Source organism: Schistosoma haematobium, chromosome 3 (genome assembly GCF_000699445.3).
Source record: "Schistosoma haematobium chromosome 3, whole genome shotgun sequence".
In the NCBI taxonomy this organism is placed as follows: Eukaryota; Metazoa; Platyhelminthes; class Trematoda; order Strigeidida; family Schistosomatidae; genus Schistosoma; species Schistosoma haematobium.
This window is the reverse complement of record NC_067198.1, coordinates 27,220,050-27,242,243: the sequence shown is the minus strand read 5'-3', so window position 1 is coordinate 27,242,243 and position 22,194 is coordinate 27,220,050. Positions and strand designations below refer to the sequence as shown.

At 39.2% G+C, this 22,194-nt stretch overlaps 1 protein-coding gene across 1 annotated transcript in view; it reads left to right on the top strand.

The window, feature by feature from the left end:
- The first annotated feature begins 9,618 nt into the window (after window positions 1–9,618).
- Window positions 9,619–22,194, top strand: part of TGFBRAP1 (transforming growth factor, beta receptor associated protein 1) — a 38,841-nt gene continuing 26,265 nt past the window's right edge. Inside the window, exons 1-10 of the mRNA XM_051213475.1 lie at window positions 9,619–9,674; window positions 14,351–14,489; window positions 14,531–14,583; window positions 14,624–14,708; window positions 14,746–14,844; window positions 14,887–14,961; window positions 15,021–15,125; window positions 15,171–15,305; window positions 15,353–15,513; window positions 18,086–18,386. Of these exons, the coding sequence (XP_051069459.1) occupies window positions 14,388–14,489; window positions 14,531–14,583; window positions 14,624–14,708; window positions 14,746–14,844; window positions 14,887–14,961; window positions 15,021–15,125; window positions 15,171–15,305; window positions 15,353–15,513; window positions 18,086–18,386 (1,116 nt within the window). The 5' untranslated portion in view covers window positions 9,619–9,674; window positions 14,351–14,387. The remainder of the gene's footprint in view (window positions 9,675–14,350; window positions 14,490–14,530; window positions 14,584–14,623; window positions 14,709–14,745; window positions 14,845–14,886; window positions 14,962–15,020; window positions 15,126–15,170; window positions 15,306–15,352; window positions 15,514–18,085; window positions 18,387–22,194) is intronic.

Here is a 22,194-nt window from a genome sequence, read left to right as displayed (position 1 = left end):
TCGCCCTCTGGGAAGTAAAACGGTGGGCATTCTAAATTATCCAGAATTGACTATCCTCAAACTATCGAGCGAGTTAAACGGTCTTCCAAGATTTTATCGACAATTCGTACCATATCGCGCGTCTGTGATGAGTGAATTTAACTATGTCAGAATGGAGATATAATCAAAGTAGATGATAGTCAGAGGAAAGCATTTACCGCAATGTAATACAGTACCCTCAAGTCGACTACGCATATAAAACACCAGACACAATCTGTAGACACTTCTGATCCATCAACAGGAGTTATACAACAATGGGGAAACAAAGCTTTGAGATTTTTTTGGAGATAGTTCCAAGACAATGAATCGAGGTACAGCAACTCGGCAGAGAACTTCTAGCTTCTTATTATTCGTATGGCCTTTTAATACTCCGTAAAACGCTGTGAATTCGCTTTGTTCTCCAATCATAAACCTCTAACGTTTTTCCACAACTTTTCTGAGTACGATTACGCACTTTAAGAGTCCCGACAACTGGACTTCATTTCGCAATTTAACTCAGATATACATATTTCTAAGTCAAATGAAGTAGCTTTAACTACGCTATATTGTGTGATTATGTCAAACATTCCCCGAGGAATTAACCACCCCAAAGTCACCCATTTCTAAAAAGGGACGCTGATCGCCTAGTCACGCTGAAACACAACCCCAAGATATGTTGTACGAATTTTCTAATCCAGGTGTACCAGCAACCATCGATCTCATAGCAAAATGATCTTGGTTGGCCTACTCTTTGTAGACTCTCAAGGTTTTAAAGGGACTAGTCACCACTGGTTTCAGTTATATTATTTCACAGCTGACGCTGTGTTCAATTAATTTTGATTAACAGCCTTTCTAGAATCAGATTGATACACCTATATTTCGGCATGTGCGAACCGTCTCACATGGTAACGAAAGCAGTACCTACCTCAGATAAAGCTGTTGAAAGAAAAACTCTCACCTTCTTCGACTGACTATTCACAGACTTAGCTGCCATTTGAAAATCACTTGGGACTAAGGACGTCGATTCGAATCCAGACTTTTCCACACCCTTACCGAAATCTTAGAAGTCGAACGATTCTGAACAACCACGTTCCAGCCACAAGTTAATAATTTGGTAAAATGACAGTCAAAAATCTCCCTTCCGGCCCTAGAAAATAACGGTGGACTAACGCCTTTCTATTAGTATTGGGTGATAGACGACGTTTTACTGCAGACAAACTTGTTTGTCTCATGAGACGTCAAAGTCCACATGCTATGCATTCAGTTAAACGAGCTCCCATGCAACTGTAATCAACTGATGACTACATTCAATCTGCTTGATGGTTTTTTTTACATAACTTTTGCACAGCACTCACTACGTTTACTCTCGGACGCTATTTATGAACGACCACAGTAAATCCAAGTACTATACTATCTGTAAGAACGAAAATGAAGGTAGTTTATGCATCCACCGACAGGAAGCCACCTAGTTGGAAGGCAGTTCACTCTCTATAGACTTTCCAACAATACAACAAATCGTGATGAAAACAAATAATAACGGTTTCATATATGGCCGTAATCCGACGGAACGTGCAAACAAAAATGTCGAAATAATAACCTTATATCTGACAATATGACAAAGGGCGTTTGTCATAAAATTGTGTGCAAGGAATCTTCGACGAACAGGTAAACGTATGCGCTCAAAAACGTATGAGGCAATAAAGATAGAGAATTTACAAATAGAATATCTAAAGGACTATTGTTCAGGATATTTTCGTATCATACCCCTTTTCCCCTTGCTTTCTGTGTACTACAGCCTGCTAATTGCGTTTTTATCTTCATATTCAAAGTGAAAGGGTGGAAGTGATACTTTTTATTACGGTTTCTTTTAATGTCTCACCTTATTGTTTGGTTTAAGGACCACGTTATTTTTGTTTATACCTGAACTACAACCTTGCTTCCCGCAGACGTACGTGAATTGACAGCCATTAGTTTCAACACTGACGTATTGTTGCTGGATTGTGTTTATTACAAAGCTCACTTCAAAACCACAAAAAATAATCTAATGGTCCTATCGACTTACATCACAGAGTCATGAGACAACTGACGAATGTAATAACTGAACTACTGGCAATACTTCTTGAAGGAATCAAAACTGCCGACAGACCGAAATGATGCAATTATCTGCCTAGTCTATAAAGCTCGGAGAAAACAGTTGATCACTGTCCTCCATTTGGCCTTAACACTATAGTGGCCAAGCCAATGTCGAATAATATTCGGGCGTCCATTATATATTGCGTGCAACGTAATCACCCTTAAGTGCGGGGCAACAAGTTTGTATACTAGGTCCTTTATGTATTAATACTAAGAGATAAGATAAAATTAAGCTTCAGTCAAGAGACAATCCTCGCCCCCTTCTTTGCTTACCTTAAACAAACAGTTTATCAAGTGTCACAAAACAGTTTGTCCTGTTTTTTGATAGAGTCCAAATATGAAAACTCGTATAAAATGTGTCTGACAGAGTTGGATCACAAGAATAAATGAGCAAAGTAGCTCAATCGACGGATCGATGGGCATTAGTAATGAACTCTAGTGAAAATTAACTGGCTCAACTCAGTCATTGAGACGAATTACTTTACAAGAATTGGAATGAAATTATTCGAAGTAACTGGTCATGATGATCAAGGAGTATTAGTCAGTGATGACATCTGAACCAAGGATAACTTTTAGGGACATCCATCAAAGGCTTTAAGGTTTTATAGGTTTCATGTGAATCATTTTGTCACATAAATAAAGAAGTGTCAAGGATGCTAATGTAAGCGTATGTGAAGTCGTACTTTAAATACGGAAGTGAAGCAGTTATTTCCTGTCCCAAATATGAAGCGGAAAGGGTGGGAAGGGTTCGGCGGCTAGGAACCGAAAAGGTGTAAGGTATCTCAACTTGATTTATGAATGTGGATTAAGGTGCCTAAACACATTTCTGCCATCTTACCGTAGGTTACAAGCTGGTCCGATATTGTATCGGTATTATTATGTCCTGTCTGTTCCTCTAAATTGAGAATTTTTAATCCGAGAGGGTATTCACCGAAAGTTAAGAAATCAAGGTCTTACGCCTAGATATTATTTTCTCACATTGTCTCCCAAATTTATTGAATTCCCTACCATAACACGTGGTACATTACCTACTGGTACATTCAGATAAGTTGGATCTTCGTAGAGCCACAGATTAACATAGGTTGCCTGACCTCTGATCCCTACCTGTGAAGACCGAATACTATGAGTTTAGTACGCGCTATACGGAAACGACGTCTACTCTCAACGTGACTCACAGTTCTAAAACTTTTATCATGACCTTGCGGACAGAAGTAACATTTTTAATCCAGAGAATCTGTCATGAGCTCAACATTCGGTATATTGATTTACTTATGAGTTGTATCCCAGTTAATAATTAACTGTGCTTTTGTCTCAACTGACCATTCGCTTTTTACGGATTTCCACGTTCAGACTAGCTTTAGTATATTTTAACGGTTAATACTACCCATTTTTATCCTTTTTCTGTATTTTTTGACAGTATTAAACTCTTTCTGGGGTTTATTTAACAATTTATGCTTCGACATGGTCATTAGAAACTCATTTAGTAGTGTGGTGGTTCCCAAACAAAAAGAGCTTACACAAAATATATTGCTACACTAGGTTAATAGTGATATACCAAGAAAATTAATAGTAAAGAAACCTAGATGTCTGTCCGTTAGTAAAACCAAAGGTAACAAAATACCGTTAGCAATGCAAAAGGTATATTAAACAAACAGACACTAACAGTTACTATAGAATGAATGTTACTTGTGAATGGCCTCGTGAGAACAACGACCACAAACTGAGTTCACTTGATTGACAGGTGTTCCTCTGCAAGTGACTACACCAATGACGTAATGAGGAAGACGGAGCCCAATAGTATTATGCAATAGTAATCCGCGCCAAAAGTCCAACGTTGAGTCGGAAGGCCTATAATGATGTTATAATACTATTATAGTCTTCAATCAAAACGGTGGCCAATAAAACAGAAGAACAAACGGAGTAGATAGTGTTCTATATTTTAAACAACGCAGTAGTAGAATCGTATATCATTCATCGAAACAATTATTATCGTCTTTTTAACAAGTGATACAGCAAAACAACAGATATTGAATAAAAATGTGGTTACAAATAAAGTGTGACAAATTAGAGAAAAAATGTGGTTTTTATTTTTGTTGTTACAAAAATCACTGAATATATGTCACCATAGTAGACCCGAGTGACAATTTGTTGTCGCATGTGTTATGCAACATGACAAATGCAAACGTTTGTTCCACGAAGCATGCATTATACGTTACATTATCATTATCTTACATACCTGAAGATAGCCGTGACCTTCCTCTCAGTTTGTAGAGCGAAAAACGACAGGATTATTTGGGAAAAGTTTAATAGGGAGCTCAAACTTCTCAAAATTTTGCCACTGACGTTTACATGGATTATTCGAGTGAAAGATAGCAGGCAGTAAATTCATCCATGACTCCGTGTAATGCTCACCAACACTGCTGACGTAGATGATGTTTCACTGGCAAATCACTTGATGAAATCAAATAGCGATATGAGAATACTGCCTGACATACTATATTCTGAGTGCAATCTCACTAGGAACATCCCTAAGGAATATTATGAAACGTTCTTTCGCTTAGTTATGCAGACTTTGATATTCTATGGTGGAAGTTAATAAATTAACTTGTGAAGCCCAAAAACATATTCACCCGACAAGTGGTTTGTGCAACCAACTAGGACGGGGATACTAGATCTCGGCTGATGAAGATAACCTTCCCATCTCGTCAAATAGCGGCTGAGACTCTCGAATAATTTTGTGTCAACAGAAGCCATTTATCAACTCAAGTCTACATGCGTACGGACAAGCAGAAAAGCAAATTGGAATAGAATATTTCACTTGTAGACTGACATGAACGAGGGAAAAATATAAGAAAGACAGGGATCACCCACACGGAGACCTCTCTGTGGGTAGGTTTCCTGTCCATTCACATAAAACCCATTTAGATAAACGGATAGGTAAGCTCACGAGTTTCAGATCGAACACCGCGAGTTTAACAAATAAACTGGACGAGTTGACTTAGCTAAATATTACTATAGATACTCATGTAACAGAAATTTCTGACGTATAAGCGTCCTCTCAAATTACCGGGCGTGAACTTGCAACACCAAGCATGTCTTAGATTCGCAATGACAGAAAAACAGATATGAAGTCTGTTATAACATGTGGCTTTGTGCTCTATTAATGTATGACGTAATGATACCGCCAGTTAAAGAACAGTGAACTATCGACCGGACCAATGGAGCATAAAACAAGTACGAGCAGTCCTCCCTGTCTAGGCCTGCTTGTTAGGTCCAGAACATCAATCTCAGCCTGAGAGTAATGAACCATGTACTGGGTTTATATAAGTTGTTTAATCTGCTTGGCGTTTTTTGGCGAGATTTTTCCAACGGGCATGGGGTTGCTGACATCATGCCCAACCCTCCTCCTTTATCCGGGCTTGGTAGCGACAGCAACTCTAGAAGAGCTACAGGCGGAGTGAAAACTACAGAGGCATTACAATACTATCAGTGCCGGGAAACGTTTTCAACTGAGTGTTGCTGAACCGGATGCAAGATGCAGTAGACGCCCAACTTGTAGATCAACAGGCTGGATTCCGTGAGGGTCAGCCGTGCATAGACCGAATTGTGACACTATAGGCCATCGCCGAACAACCAGTTGAATGGAACTCGTCACTACAACTCAACATCATTGACTATGAGAAGGCGTTCGGTAGTCTGGATAGGAAGACTTATGGAAAATTTTTCGACACTATGGTAGACCTGAGAAAATCGTCAACATCATCCGTAATTCATATGATGGACTACAGTGCAAAGTCGTGCATAGAGGACAGCTGACAGATGCATTCCAAGTAAGGACCGGAGTCAGACAAGCTTAATTACTCTTCCCCTTCCTCTCCTGGTAGTCTACTGGATTATGAAGACCTCGACGTCTGAGGGAAAGCACGGAACACGATGAACAGCTCGGAATCAATTAGAAGATTTGAACTGCGCAGATGACCTGGCCTTTGTATCCCATACACACGAACAAACGCAGATGATGAGAACCAATGTCGCAGCAGCCTCTGCACCAGTAGGCCTCAACATACACAAAGGAAAAAGCAATATCCTCAAATACGACACGGAGAACACCAACCGCATCACACTTGATGGAGAAACTCTGGGAGAGGTTGAAACATTCACGTATCTGGGTGGCACCATCGATGAACATGAAAAATGTGATGTAGACGTAGAGGTGAGGATTGGCAAAGCAATGTCCGCATTCCTGCAATTAAAGAACATGTGGGACTCAAAACAACTGTCAACCAATATCAGAGTTAGAATTTCCAATACGAACGTCAAAACAGTTCTGCTGTGCGAAGCTGAAACCTGGAGAACTACCACAACCATCATCACGAAGTTACAAGTATTTATAAACAATCGTCTACGTGTGATACTGAATGTCCGTTGGCCGGATACCATCAGGAACAGCGTACTGTGGGAGAGAACAAAGCAGCTTCCGACTGAAGAGGGAATTGGAGAAAGACGCTAGTAGTCGGTAAGACACACATTGAGGAAATCATCAAAGTGCATCACGAGGGAGGTGCTAACTCGTAATTGTGAAGGGGAAAGAAAAAATGTAAGGCCGAAGATCACACTACATCGGGAATGGGAGGCGGACATGAAAAGGATGGATAGCAATTGGAAATAACTGGAAAGGATTTCCCAGGATAGGGTTGGATGTGGAATGCATGTGGGTCGCCTATGCTCCTCCACGCGGGGTAACAAGCGTAAGTAGGTAAGCAAGGGTTTATACACAAACCAAACAGACCATATCGTATAAAATAACATTTGCAAATAATCACGTAAATCGGCTGTGTACGTGGGAGACTGTAATTAGTAGACTGGGCATAACTCTAGAACAGTAAATCGTGTAATAATAGCTTGTGTGTTAAAATAAAGCTTGTAATTGGAGGAGTATAGTTGTGTATAATTTAGCTACTAAACATTTATACATTAGGAACACATGTCTAATATTTGTCCACAAACAGTTCTCAAAAGTTACCATTCATAATTCTCGCCGGTATATAACAGTGTCCTAAGTCGCCCTGTGCCGATGATTCTTCTTGATAGTAGATCAAGTGCATACGCAGCAGTTTATCAATTCTGACTGACCTATATGATGTTCATTGAGATCGTCTAACACCTTGAGATGTCTAGTGAAAATTGACTGCAGGAAGACCACTGCTGACGCTGAGTACGACAGTTGTTTGCTAAGGAGTTCATCCGGCTCTATTCACCACAGATTTACTCATTCTTATTCTGGGAGACCTCAAGTCAAACTTTCCGGCACACATTTAAACTGATGGTGACAACTCCACTGAAGTCCCGTTCCTCAACCTCAATGGAGATTTGAGACTATTTAAAAATGTGAGTTTAGCAGCTCGGTGGAGAAACAGACAGTTAGATTGCGAATTTATAAACGAAGGATTTCCAACCGGCACTTCAATTCTGCCCCTCATGCAATGAATGGTCGTAAAGAATCACACTCTCACAATGCTAATACACAAATGGTACTACTGGACGGAATGTAGATGAACTAATGACGAATGTGCATACAGGCAGTTCAAACAAGCAAGGAAATAATGCTCACAAGGAACAAAAGTTGGGCTTTAGTATCACACCAAGCTAATCGAAAATTCGTTTCTAATCCGGAAAGCTTATTCTGCCAGGGTCTTTCTTCGACAAGCCAGAACCAGATTTTCCCAGTTGTTAGGTTATAATACCCAAATTGACAATGACGGTGACACTGCAAAGCTCTTGTCAAAACAGTATTTTCAAAGATTTCAACCGTCACATACAACCTGAATCTGCGTAAGGTTCATCTGCAACTCAACAGGATTCTCAGTATCAAACGTGATCTATGATGTGGTGCACCAGAAAGTACAGCATTTAAACAAGGACACATCTCCTGGCCAGGATATAATTCATTCAGCAATACTGAGACAAGTGGATTAATTGTTGGTTAAACCGCTGAGTATGATGTTCTCACATTCGCTAAGTCAAGGAACGGTCCCAGAGGACTAGATTCTGGAGCACGCTTCACTAATTTTCAAACGAGGTCGACGTTGTGAACCTTCAAGCTACCGGCCGGTAGCACTTCTCTCATCACCATCAAAAGTTATAGGGTCTCTGATATGTGACGGTCTAGGTGACTACTAACTACCCACCCCAAAAGAAGGGGTTCAGAAAGGAGAACTTTTGTACAACTAACCTGCTGCCGCGTTAGACAGACAGATAACCATCCTTGATCGCAAGGCAAAGGTTGATGTCATATATCTTGACTTCTCAAAAGTCTTTAAGTGTGGTCAATCGTGCATCTCCCATTAATAAGCTCAAACAGTTAGGTAACAAGTGACTATTAACAAACGATCTAAATGATCGTTTTATTACGATTAGGGTAATCTTTAATTTCTTTCAGGCTACAGAATGCTTTAATGAGGTTATTCAGGGTTTAGGACCAGGATTTCCTCACTTGTTAATCTATATAAATGACCTTCCTCAGTAAGTTTCTTGAGAGTTTTTATTTGATGCAGCCTATGTGAAACTTCGGAGAGAAGTCTGCAACCAAGATGATAAGCTGGCCCTTTAGAGGGACTGATTCGACTTCAAGGGTGGCAGGAGAACGGACTTACTATGAACAAAACTTAGGTAACTCCCCCCTAGAGGTACCCCAGATTGAAAAACTATCTAAGAGTTTTTATACCCTATGATCTGAAGTCCCACGTCGACGGCGACAAAAATGCCTTCCGACCAAATCTAGCACTTGTAAGATTAGCGTGCATTTTTGGCCGGTTCGGATGTAGGACGTTTCACTTAATCTTCAATAGTTTTACTTAACCATACTTACAGAATGGAACTATAGTTTTCCCCTTGCTTCAAAACGATAAGAGTTCGCTGGGACGTATCCGGAGACAAGCCACGAAATCAGTTCGTGGACTCACATTCGAACATTATAAAGAACACCCCAGATCACTGAGTCTTTTCCTATTAGAGTATGGGCGTTCAGAGATGACACTCTGATGACTTACAGAATCTCTAGCGTTCATGAAATTCTCCAAAAATGTCTAATTAACCCTAGTCACAACACAAACCCTAGGTGTAACACCCAGAAATTAGAGAAAATGCATCTGGATGGACTGTAGGCATACTTTTTACTTTTTATAAGCAGCCAAATTCTAGAATTCTCTGCTGGCTAAAAAGTTTCGGGCGACTTTCCAGGAGTCCAGTATCTTCTCTGGTAGAAATATATTACTTAAGACTTAACATATTCTTTAGGAATAAAGATAGTATCTCTTTATAACTTACTTTTATTTTGCTTTCTATCATTGAATATACCTAGGTTCCTGACTGAAGGAATCGTTGATCTACTGCTACCAGATAAGAAAGCCCGTTAACCTAAAGCTTCTTTTATTCCATCCAGATCCATTTGACTTATTTTCAAAGTGAAACAATGTTTTGAATGTAGCGTTACGTTATGGCTTGCTCTACTACTGTGATACTAAGTACGTTGTAATCGTTGTCAGTTTTTAATTTTGTTTGTGGATTTTGATCGTGCTATACTTGCCTCACAGGCTGCAGGTCTGGTAAAAAAAATATACATCTATTGCGACTTTCGATTTTCAGGATGTCAGAGAGAATTTCAGTGTCATAGGGAAACACTCATATACTTGGTATCTCTGATAAGTTAGTAAATGGACCTGCTACATAGTTTCTTGTCATTTAAGTTCGCTCGTCTGATTTAGGTCGAAAATAGTCTGTTCCTGTACATTTTAGCCTCCAAATTAATTTGCGGAAATTTCGAGGGAACTGTCACTGTTGGCCCAATGACAACATAATGTCCATATTGTGAGAGAAACATGTGCCTTTTGAGGAAATATTTGGTAAGCCGTAATAGAAATGGTTTGGGACGATGGCATAAAACCCAAAGTTCCCCCAGGTCTGGGGAAGACCCATTACCGTGCAGTAATGCATCCATATTCGTCGTTAAAACCCCATATTTTATTTTTACATTTTGGGGAATTTACACAATTTCGGATTTTCGCCAGTATATCTCCGGAAGTTTCGGCAGCGTTGTGGAAATCCATCTACGTTTAGTTACCACACCCCAATAGTTTTCCGCATTTAGGGGATATTTTGCACGATTTTCGGTTCTTCCCAATACCTTATTAGAAAAAACCCCTAGATTACCTATTGTTCAGGAAAGTCTACCAACTTATTAACAAGTACCCACAAGTTGATACACACCTACTCAATTCTTTTCTTCAGTTAACTTCGCAAATTAAACGCAGTTTCAAAGCAATTAAACCACGGCAACAAGAACTAGTCTGTCGCGGCAAATAAGCATTTCCGTAGTTGAAGGACTTATGCGTTATAAATAAAATTGTTTATTGAGGTTTTAAAAATGTGCAAATAAACTGTACGTCCATAACTAATGTCTTCGAATCCTGACACAATTGCAATTGCGCCTCGGTTTGGTACATCGGGTTGATGTTAAACTGTCGTCCACAGTGCTCTACAAAAATAAGAGGAACGTTACTCTTTTGCATTACAAACGCAGTATCAAAACAGCCAAATTGCCAATAGTAGACAAACGATTGCTCTATGTCATAGCAAACATCCAAAATATGAATCCATAATACCATGTGAAAGGTTGATTACGTACTAGTGGTAATAATAATGTTTGCTGAACTAAAAGTTTACAGCTAGGTCTGTGAGCACTTGCGAAGCCAGCTGAAAATAAAATATACAGCAAATAGTTACTTCAGTATAAACATGTGTTAGAAACTAATATACAATCAGAAACAGATATTCAATTACAGACTAAAAGAACATTTGGCTCACCCTTTCTTTGGATCGCCATCCACGCTTATTAAATTTATCTCTCGCGTCATGCAAGAAAGCCTGACTTGTGTTATTTCTTTCTCTGGACAGGTTGCACTTCAAAACCGTGAACATCTATAAATATATTAAGACTGTGATGTGAACGTACTTTAAATCGTTCTGTAGAATATGTAGTTATTTATATTTATTTTATTCTTAGTCCCACGTAAGGTATAAGTAATTACCAGTTCCGGTGTCAACACGTAATACAGACACGCTTTGATTGACTTCCGAAGATCACACACGATCGCGGACAATCTGGTCACCTGAAATTTCATAAACAGCTGTCACAACTTACGAACGGGTCACGGAACTTTTGTTCCTCCAAAGCAGCTTTAACAGTACGCATTTCCTCAGATGGTTTCAATGGAAACGCGCAACTCGAAGTGTCTAGGCTATTGCTGTAACTGTCCTTCACATCCATGTATGAGCTTTTGATTTAAGCAGTCAGTTTGTCCATCTTGCTAGATAGTTCATTGACTTCTTTCAGAATCACTTTCAATATTTTACTCTCATTATGTTTGCAATTACCCCAACTTACGGGTTACTAACTGCCGTTGAAGTAGATGGAGGCGGTGGTGAGAACACTTCTGTTTTCGAGGAACTATTTTATAAGCATGTACTCAATAGATACCTACTTAACTATTGGGGAAAAGTCCCCAGTCAAAATGTTGGCAACTGGAAACTCAACTGCGACATACGCAGCTTCCATTTCAGTAACCTCTAGTTCTTCAGAGGTGCACAAGTAGTTTTTCATTTTGCGTTTGACAACTCTGACAATGAATGGATTGTGTAAGCTCATCAATTCACCTCTTTGACTTCTCTGTTCTACATGTCAGCGTGTCATCCTCAGGTGCAATTGTGCTTTTGTAACCGAGTACTTCAGTGAATGATACTTTCAATCCCTCAGTTATCAGATAATCATCTGAAAGCAATGATTTCAAAGTGATGACAACTTAATACAATGATGCAATACTGTGCATTTTCTCAAAGCTGCATGTGTCACAGTTGAGTTTCCAGTTGCCAATATTTTGACTGGGAACTTTTCCCCAATAGCTAAGTAAGTATCTACTGAGTACATGCTCATAAAGTAGTTCCTCAAAAATAGGTGTTCTAACCACCACTTCCATCTACTTCGACGGTATTGGGAAGAACCGAAAATCGTGCAGAATATCCCCTAAATGCGAAGAAAATACTGGGGTTTAATCACTAAACGTAGATGGATTTCCCCAAAGTTGCCGAAACTTCTGGAGACATATTAGAGAAAACCCAAAACTTTGGAGATATTGCCCAAAATGTTTTGTTTCATGATTAGTAAACTATTATTTTGGTATAGATGTGTACACGCGTGAATGCTATGCCTTTTAAAAACACGTCGTCATTAACCTTTCATTGGTTTAAACATTTTATATCCTACTGGTCGATCCTTACTTGTAGTGCTGGGAGAGGCTCATAACTGTCTAAACGTCTCCTGTTTTTTTCTAAGATTACGAAGAAACTATGTTGTTTTTAGATCATCACTTCCCGGTTGCCCACACCGTGGAAGGGTTGTTCTGGAGGTACCTGAAAAGGAAATTGGATTAGAGGTGGTCTTAGTGACCCGAGAGCGTGACCGCAGTGCCCAAGGGACAACTGCCTGAGGTCGGTCACACGACCTTTTCATGGGCAATTTTTGTGTTAGCTCCGTACTTGTTGAGACCCTACCGCCGGAGACGGATATCCGTGAGATAAGGCGAGGTGTGCATTTTTAGGGTCGACCTTTTCTAACCTCACCCCTCCTTGTGGGAAGGCAGCATCGCTGTCATGCTGGTTGTCTGAAGGAAACACCTTACTGCTGTCACACCTCTGTACAGTAAGCAGTACGACTTCGCCTTCGGACCTTGGGTTTGTTGCTTTTAGTCTTACCGCTCTTCAACCGACCTTTCTGACGTGGTAGGACCTTGAGGAACAGTTGTTCCAGCCAGTATAGCTCGGTTGCTTCATCACGATAGGCAAGCCCGACCACCACGTCAAGGTAGCAACAACGTCACCTATGGAGAAGGCGAGATATCCGTCTATCAATAAAAGGACGAGTATACTGCGCGGCAGTCCGTTCTGTTTTAATTTACGGCAGCGAAACATGCCCATTAAGAGTAGAAGACACTCGTAAGCTACTAGTATTTGACCACAGATGCCTCAGAAATATTGCTGGAGTCTGCTGGGATCACCGGGTAAGTAATAGTGAGGTTAGACGCAGGGTATTAGGAGATGATGGTAAATCAGTTGATAAGGTTGTGAATCTTCATCGACTGAGATGGTTGGGCCACGTGTTACGTATGCCTGAACACCGATTACCACGACGTGCAATGCTAACCGGTGTGGGGGATGGTTGGAAGAGAGTTAGGGGCGGCCAAACCAAAACGTGGCATCAGTGCTTGAAGTCACTAACTTCTAGTCTGAGCCATGTTGGTAGATGCAGACTACTTGGTTGGGGTACGCGTGACTTTCGTAACCAATGGTTGGAGACTCTTGGTGACGTGGCTCAGAATCGATCACAATGGCGTCGTTGTATACACTCTCTGTCTTCTCTTAAACTAAGAGATTAAAATCGCTTCATATCTTTCTTTCTACGAACTAATTCTTTCTTCCTGTACTATATCCTTATTGCAATCTTTCTTTTATATATTACCACCTCTGAATTAACTACTTTTATGAATCCGGTGTCCATCTTGTTGTGTTAATGAGGTATGGCAACTTGGACTGATGCATATATGTACCTGATCCTACGTTGTAGCTGACTGACTGACATTTCTTGAAATGCTCTGTATATCTATTATGGTGGTATGCTTGCAAGTATGTATAAACGGAACCACCATGATAAATCATTCAGCTACACTTCTGTAAAGTTGTGTGAAGATAAACTCTTGTAGGTGATATCCAAGTGCTGTTTGCTGTAAAATAAATGTGCAGTGCTTTCCGTGTGATATTTAGGTTTTGCCGTTGTTCCTGAGCATGAAATACCGCTGGATAAGTTCTGTAATTGGGCATAGAATTTCGAGAGGTTCATATGAACCTATTGTAAGTGTGAACTTCGAGTGTTGAAATTCGTGATATTTTAGATATTAGCTTCCTCCAATTTCGTTTTCATTTTTATCTATTTTCTATCATATTTTTTTTTAAAATTGGCAGTATGGCAGGTAGTATGGGGTTTCACAATGTCCTTTTTGTCTGATTGTGAGGTGTTTTTATATGAATGTTGTCACTGTATGAATGTGTTCATGTAGTTGCTTCAAATACGTTTATTTTCTGTCATTTTCAGACACTGACATTTTTGCGTTCAACAATTATCCTACCTGATGATGAATGACTACGTCAATAAAATTGAACCGGAGAACACAAAGTATTCGTTATTTCAATTACATCCAAGTTCATGTACTGCTATGGAAACTGAAGTGGAGGTATTTTTGTGACAACTATGTTACCTTGTATCCTTTCATAGATAACAGCCATGTGTTCATTTTCAGACTTACTATTTATTGGAACAAGCAAGGGGTATGTTGTTCAGTATGGCTGTTTTCTATCATGACTAAAGTTTAGTATCTCAATTGATTATTCAAGAGTTGTATGACAATAAAACATCATTTTGTTTCAGTAATGTTCTATCAAGGAGAATATTTGTAAATCTCTGATTTTTTTATATGTTAACCTAATCAGACTAAGCCTATTTCAAGGCTTGAAACTTCTTCCAAAAAAACAACACTTTCTATTTTCAGCGATGAAAATCTTACCTTATGTAACGCGGAAAAACTTGAGGTATGGAAATAGATTTTGTAAAACCTGTTTTATTGTTTCTAGATCATGAATTTTATTCCATCTTTCAAAGGCGTTTCATCATTCCATTTGTGCTCTTTCGATGATGAAAAAGAGAAGGTATTTTAATCATTTTCAAATTCGAATTAATGATGTGTATAATTATTACGCTAATTTAGCTGTGCATAGGATTTAAATCGGGTTTAATCCAACTACATCATATTTTTGTATCAACATGTATGCTTGTTTTTGAAACCAGGTTAACAGAAGTTCCACAGTCTCTTGTAAATTCATACTATTTTTGCTTGATTTAGTGACTTTTGTTTTAGTGCATCTCACCACAATTTTTATGTGTTGCATCGGACAGTAGTTACATATCAATAAATTTACGTACAAACAGTACTACAGAGTTATTGCGTTCAGTAAAAGAACCAGTACGAAATTACATAGTCTATTTTACTCAGGTTTGTTAGAACACTAATATATTCTTATAAAAATTCAATACTTGCAGAATGAATTTATTGTTTCTGGTCCAGGATCATTGGGTATTATTGTCGATGCTAATGGTGTATCTCATCGTGCACCACTTCAATTATCACCAAATATAGTAGAAGTTTTTGTGTGGAGAAATTATTTCTTCACTATTACTGACGAATTTTTTACCATTCACAAGTATGTGTAACTTTTAAGAGTTTTTGTAATTCTTTATCGTGTATCCATGTAATTTATTTATAAGTCTAAAACATGTTTCTGACTATGACCTACTACAATGTTTTAAATCAAGTTTTACGTTTCGTATGAGTGTATTCATGCGGAGTCAATTCGGTGATCTTAAAATAAATACGTGTAAATAGCAAAATATTCAATTATCGGAACCAGGAAAAATGAGCGGAATAAATAACTGTAAGGGCAAGGAACATCTATATGTACAAGCAAAATTACTGGCTTAATTTTTGTAATTTAAGTATACTCGTGTGCTAGACTTGCCATTCCGTTCATCTTGTTAAGTAGAACCGCCGGGATTTCTGTAGGTGACAAAATTGTATCAACATATTAGACTGCTAATCGATGATGTAAAAGTTTATATATTCCATATTCATGTTATTACATGTTCTGAATAAGCCTACTGTACAAGTCATTCCGTTGTTTCACCAATCTGCATAAACCGTCAAACCATTTTTCATTTTACTTCTATGTTGGTTAAAAATGTATGCTAAAAGTTGTAATTATATTAATTAATAATCTTTTGAAGTCAGTTTAGTTTTGGTCCTATGATATCATTGCAACCAAGCGAGACATTATTTCACTACTTGGGAGCAATCCTATTTCTTATCGATTTCTGTTGTCCAGGATAATACATTCCTTATTAGCATCTCAGTTTTCTGAGTTATATCAGATTCCAGCGGTAAAATAAGAAAAGCTGAATAGTGGATACTAGTTCAAAAAATCATCGTACATACCATTGAGATAGTTGAACATATTGAATAAATTTGTTTTTTTATTATATAGTTATAATCAGTAACTTTTAAAAAATCTCTTTGAAATAAGTCACTTATGCTCTCAGAAGCGTTGTTTGAAATTTGAAGTTCCATGCAATTAAGGAAAAGGCCATATAAATCATACAGAATAAATAGCATTATAAGATTAACACTTTTGCGCTCATAAGATTTAGTTTTTGAACATAAGAATCATAAAAAACAGCTGGTATGCTTTGGTGTTTTAGTGAAATTATAAACTGCTGGTGTAAAAAATTATGTAAAAGTAGCTTGATTGTATCACTTTTCAATGTTTAATAGAATGATGGGATGGTGGTTGACAATCAAGTTTCAAACCTAAATCTCCGTCTAATCCTGTTTGGTAAACAAAGAAATATCATTCGTTCTAAAACGAGGAACATACATTTTAGCTCTTTTCCTATCGAGGTAGGGATTTACTATGTCTTAAAAACATACCGTTGCGAAGAGATGTGTCCGATGATACAATAGTTATATTCCATAAATCTGCTATACAGACACAAGAGGAACTCATTCATGATTGCTTGCTTGATCTTACAGGATTAGAACAATATATAAACTCATATGGGAGAAACACAGTATCAGATTCCATTTGTACTTGGGTGAAATATAACCCGACAAGTTTGCTGTAAAAAAAGACTTTATGCAGATAAGGACCGTACACCCAAAACTATTTTGTTAAATATCTGACGAAAAATAATTTGCAGTATTGACTGTTAGTGGTTAAGATATTCAATTTACAGCCATCAATTCACAATTTTGTACATCGCTTCATCTACTTCAGTTTTGGGAACTATGTATTATCCGTAACCCTCACTTTTTTGTGGATCATATCCAAGTACCTTGTGAATGAGTTAAATTATTATTGATTATCTTCTTTCTAAGAAATCCTCAGTGAACTAAAAATATCTTGTGTTTGTATAATTTTAAAATGAGTTCATTGTCTGAATGCCTTCTATGTTTGAAGCGATTACGAGTTCGCCTAGTATGCGAACGGAACAAAGACTATGTGACCAAAGACCAGTAAGCTAGCTATTCTGATGAGTCCCAGCCCCGCTAACTAGAGATAGAAGTTCAAGTTCGAAACGGGGAAATATATTCCGCAAGCAACCAGAAGCACGAGCGATAACAAACGGGCACAAATCAAACGTATATATACGGAATAAAACTGTCATTGGGAAGCGTTACAAAATAACATACTAAACGGTACAACGAACCAATAGCGTTTAAGATCCTCCCAAATGAAAAATACGACATGAAGGTGAAAAGAGCGTTTCTGGCGCGAAAACAAGGGGATTCAAATTTTCGAAATAAATTTACACTAAAATTAGAGATGCTATATCATTCTGACAGGTAGTATTTACTGATAAATTAACTTTATGGGTGGTCGTCTGCTGATGTACAATGAAATACTGGTATTTCTGTTAAATGTTATGGATTCTTTCTATACATCTTTCCAGTCATCCAGTGACTATCTACGAAATGTCACCACAATTAAAAATATCGTCAATAGAAAATAGAATTATTTAAGATTTGACTGAAGAATGTTTAGAATTTTAATTAATTTCATTAAAATGATATCAGACTGTAGTCCTGTCCATCTTACGCCAGGAATTAGTGATGAAGATATAAATGAGACTATACTATCAATTATCATAGTATTAACAACCTCCTCATCCTAATCTCATACTTCTAAAACTAACATACCTACTACTCTCCTTTTGTTCTAGCGTCTTGACACAATCCCAGATACAAACAATAAATCTTCAAAAGCCATCTGTAGCTTGTTTTTCTGCTGATGCTCATTTGTTATACTTTACTGGAACATCTGACTGTAATACTGACACTACATCCATCAGAAATATTCAAGTCTTAGGACCAGAACGTTGGGATTTGATTGCACGGAGGTTCATCTTAACTGGTTGTCTTAAACAAGCTTTCCTTGTACAACAACAAGAACGAAATCGTCTTACTCAAGCCATGCAGTTGCAAGTTGAGAAATTCAAACATGAACAACAATTATTCGATAAGGTAAATTTACAGTTAGATTCAGTTTTGTTGTAGGCTGTCATTTATCAACTTTTAATTTACTTTTCCTTTACTTACGCCTGTTACTCCCAATGGAGCATAGGCCGCCGACCAGCATTCTCCAACCCACTCTGTCCTGGGCCTTCCCTTCTAGTTCCATCCAATTCTCGTTCATTTTTCGCATGTCTATCTCCATTTCTCGGCGTAATGTGTTCTTTGGTCTTCCTCTCCTCCTCCTTTGGCCTTGAGGATTCCATGTGAGGGCTTGTCTTGTGACGCAGTTGGGTGCTTTCCTCAATGTGTGTCCTATCCACTTCCAGCGCTTCTTCATGATTTCTTCCTCCGCTGGGATCTAGTTTGTTCTCTCCCACAGTAGGTTGCTGCTAATAGTTTCCGGCCAACGGATCCGAAGTACTTAGCGTAAACAACTGTTAATAAACACCCGTATTTTCTGGATGATGGCTTTCGTAGTTCTCCAGGTTTCTGCCCCATACAGTAGAACTGTCTTGACATTTGTATTGAAAATCCTGACCTTGGTGTTGGTTGACAGTTGTTTTGAGTTCCAGATGTTCCTCAGTTGTAAATATGCTGCTCTTGCTTTGCCGATCCGCGCCTTCACATCTGCATCAGATCTACCCTGTTCATCAATGATGCTGCCCAAATATGTAAAGGTTTTTACATCTTCCAAATCTCCTCCGTCAACTGTGATTGGATTGGTGCATTCTGTGTTGTATCGGAGAATCCTGCTTTTCCCTTTGTGTATATTGAGACCTACTGCTGCTGAGGCTGCTGCCACACTGTTCGTCTTCACCTGCATTTGTTGTTGCGTTTGCGATAGAAGGGCCAGATCATCTGAGAAGTCTAGATCGTCCAACTGCATCCTAGATGTCCATTGTATCCCGTGCTTTCCTCCTGATGTTGACGTCTTCATGATCCAGTCGATCACCAGGAGAAAGAGAAAGGGTGAGAGTAAGCAACCTTGCCTAACACCGGTCTTTACTTCGAACAAGCTTGTCAACTGTCCTCCGTGCACGACTTTGCAGTTTAATCCATCATAGGAATTCCGTATGATATTGACTATCTTCCGAGGCTGGCCGTAGTGTCGAAGAAGTTTCCATAGTGTTGTTCTTTCCACACTATCAAATGCTTTTTCTTAGTCAATGAAGTTGATGTAGAGTGATGAATTCCATTCAATTGATTGTTCTACAATGATCCGTAGAGTTGCGATTTGGTCTGTACACGATCTATCCTTATGGAATCCTGCCTGTTGGTCACGAAGTTGGGAGTCTACGGAGTCCTTCATCCTGTTTAACAATACCCTGTTGAAGACTTTTCCCGGTATTGAGAGAAGAGTGATGCCCCTGTAGTTATCACATTCGCTGATATCTCCTTTCTTCGGTATTTTGATCAGTAGTCCTTCTTTCCAGTCTTTTGGTACTTGTTCCTCATCCCAAATCTTGCTGAAGAGAATGTGGAGTATCCTTGCAGTTGCCGCTACATCTGCTTTTAGTGCCTCTGCTGGGATGTTCTCCGGTCCTGCTGCTTTGCCACTCTTGATTTGTCTGATGGCCATGCTGATTCCTTCAATTGTTGGTGGGCCAACATTGATTGGGAGGTCCGTGGGTGCTGCTTCGATGTTGGGTGGGCTCAGTGGAGCTGGTCGATTCAACAGTTCTTTGAAGTGTTCTACCCACCTGTTTTGCTGCTCTTCAATGTTGGTGATTATCTCGCCTTCCTTGCTTTTCACTGGTCGTTCTGGTTTGCGGCGATTTCCAGAGAGTTTCTTTGTCGTGTTATACAATTGTCTCATGTTTCCTTTTCTTGCAGCCTTTTCCGCCGCCGTTGCTAAATCTTCCACATATTTACGTTTGTCGGTTCTGATGCTTCTCTTCACTTGCTTGTCTACTTCTGTGTATTCAGCTTGTGCCTTGGCTTTTTCTGCTCTTGTTCGACTGGTATTGATTGCTGCCTTCTTGTTCCTCCTTTCTTGAATCTTATCCAGTGTATCAACAGTGATCCATTCCTTGTGATGGTGTTTCTTGTGACCCAGGACCTCATGACATGTTGAAGTGATTGCCTCTTTGATCCCCTTCTAGTTGCTCTCCACAGTAGTTCCTTCTCCATTGAGTAGATCATGAAAGGCCTGGAACTTGTTGCTGAGGACTATCTTGAATTCACTGAGTTTGTTAGTATCCTGAAGAAAGGCCGTATTGAACTTTTGTGATATTGTCCGCCCCATTGTCCAGTGCTTCTTGAGTTTCAATTTCATCTTGGCGACCAGTAAGTGATGATCTGATGCTGTATCAGCTCCTCTCTTGGTTCTCACGTCCTCTATAGTCCTCCTGAACATTTTGTTGATGCAAATATGGTCGATTTGGTTTTGCGTGGTGTGATCCGGTGAAGTCCATGTGGTTTTGTGTATGCGTTTATGTGGGAATATGGTGCTGCCTATGACCAGCTTATTGAAGGCACATAGATTTGCAAATCTCTCACCATTTTCGTTTCTTTCTCCCAGTCCGTGTCGTCCCATGATGTCTTCATATCCAGTGTTGTCCGTTCCAACCTTGGCATTGAAAACTCCCATCAGAATGGTCAGGTTCTTTGTTGGGCACTTCTCGACGATTGACTGCAGCCTATTGTAGAATTGATCTTTAGCGTCTTCATTGTAGTCGTTGGTAGGCGCATAGCATTGGATGATGTTCATTGAAATGCCCTCTTTCTTTGTTTTGAAGGAGGCTTTGATGATCCTTGGTCCATGAGATTCCCATCCTATGAGTACCTTTTGTGTTTGTTTGGACAGTATCAATGCAACTCCTTGTGTATGTGCAGCATTTTCTTCTTCATGGCCGGAGTATAACAGAAGCTCCCCTGAAGCTAGTCGTTGTTGTCCAACTTGTGTCCAATGTGTTTCACTGATCCCAAGTACCTCTAGGTTGTATCTTCTCATTTCTGCAGCAATTTGGAAGGCTCTCCCGGTGTCCCACATTGTACGAACATTCCATGTACCTAAATAAATGGTCGCTCTGGTTATCAGAAGGGGCATCAGCCTCGTGACTTCCGAAGGAATTCGGCTTTCACCATGAGGCGTCATAATTCTTCTAAATGAAGACCTTCTGACTCCCAGGGCAGAGTTTAAAAGGTTTGAATAATTTTTTCTGGCTAGCGTTTTTTTAGCGAGTTTTCTACGGGGGGGGGACGCTAACCCCATGCCCAACCCTCCTCCTTTATCCGGGCTTGGGACCGGTAGTGGCCCCCGGAGGGACTCCAGGCGGAGTTGTCATTTATCAATATGTTAGATAATTCACGATGTTTCTTTTTGATACAGTTTTATTATGGTTTCTGAATTTTAAATCTCTTAAACTATGCTTATTATTAACATGGTAACTAAAGCAACTGTCCTTCACAATATATAAATTTATTCAGTTCATGGTTATGCTATCGGACCGGTTTTCATCGATGCCTATTTTAACCATATGGTTAAAAGTGGCAGGTGTTAGACCACATCTTCGGTGGACGTTTGCATGACACCTGTTGAACTTTTGTCTGCTATTCAGAAAATTTGATCATCAATCTCTAAACAATGTGATTGATTAAATATCTCAACAACTTTCTATGCGAAATATTACCGTTTTAGATAGATGACTACTGATATCAGATCATTGGTGTCTTGAAACTGTTATTCGTGGATAAAATAATGGTAAGTGATTAGTGGTAACGTTAAGGGAAGAACTTTCAATGATACGTGTAAGTCACATCGTGTAGCCACTGATATGAACTCAAGTAGCGTAGATATGCGTGTATCCCATGTCAC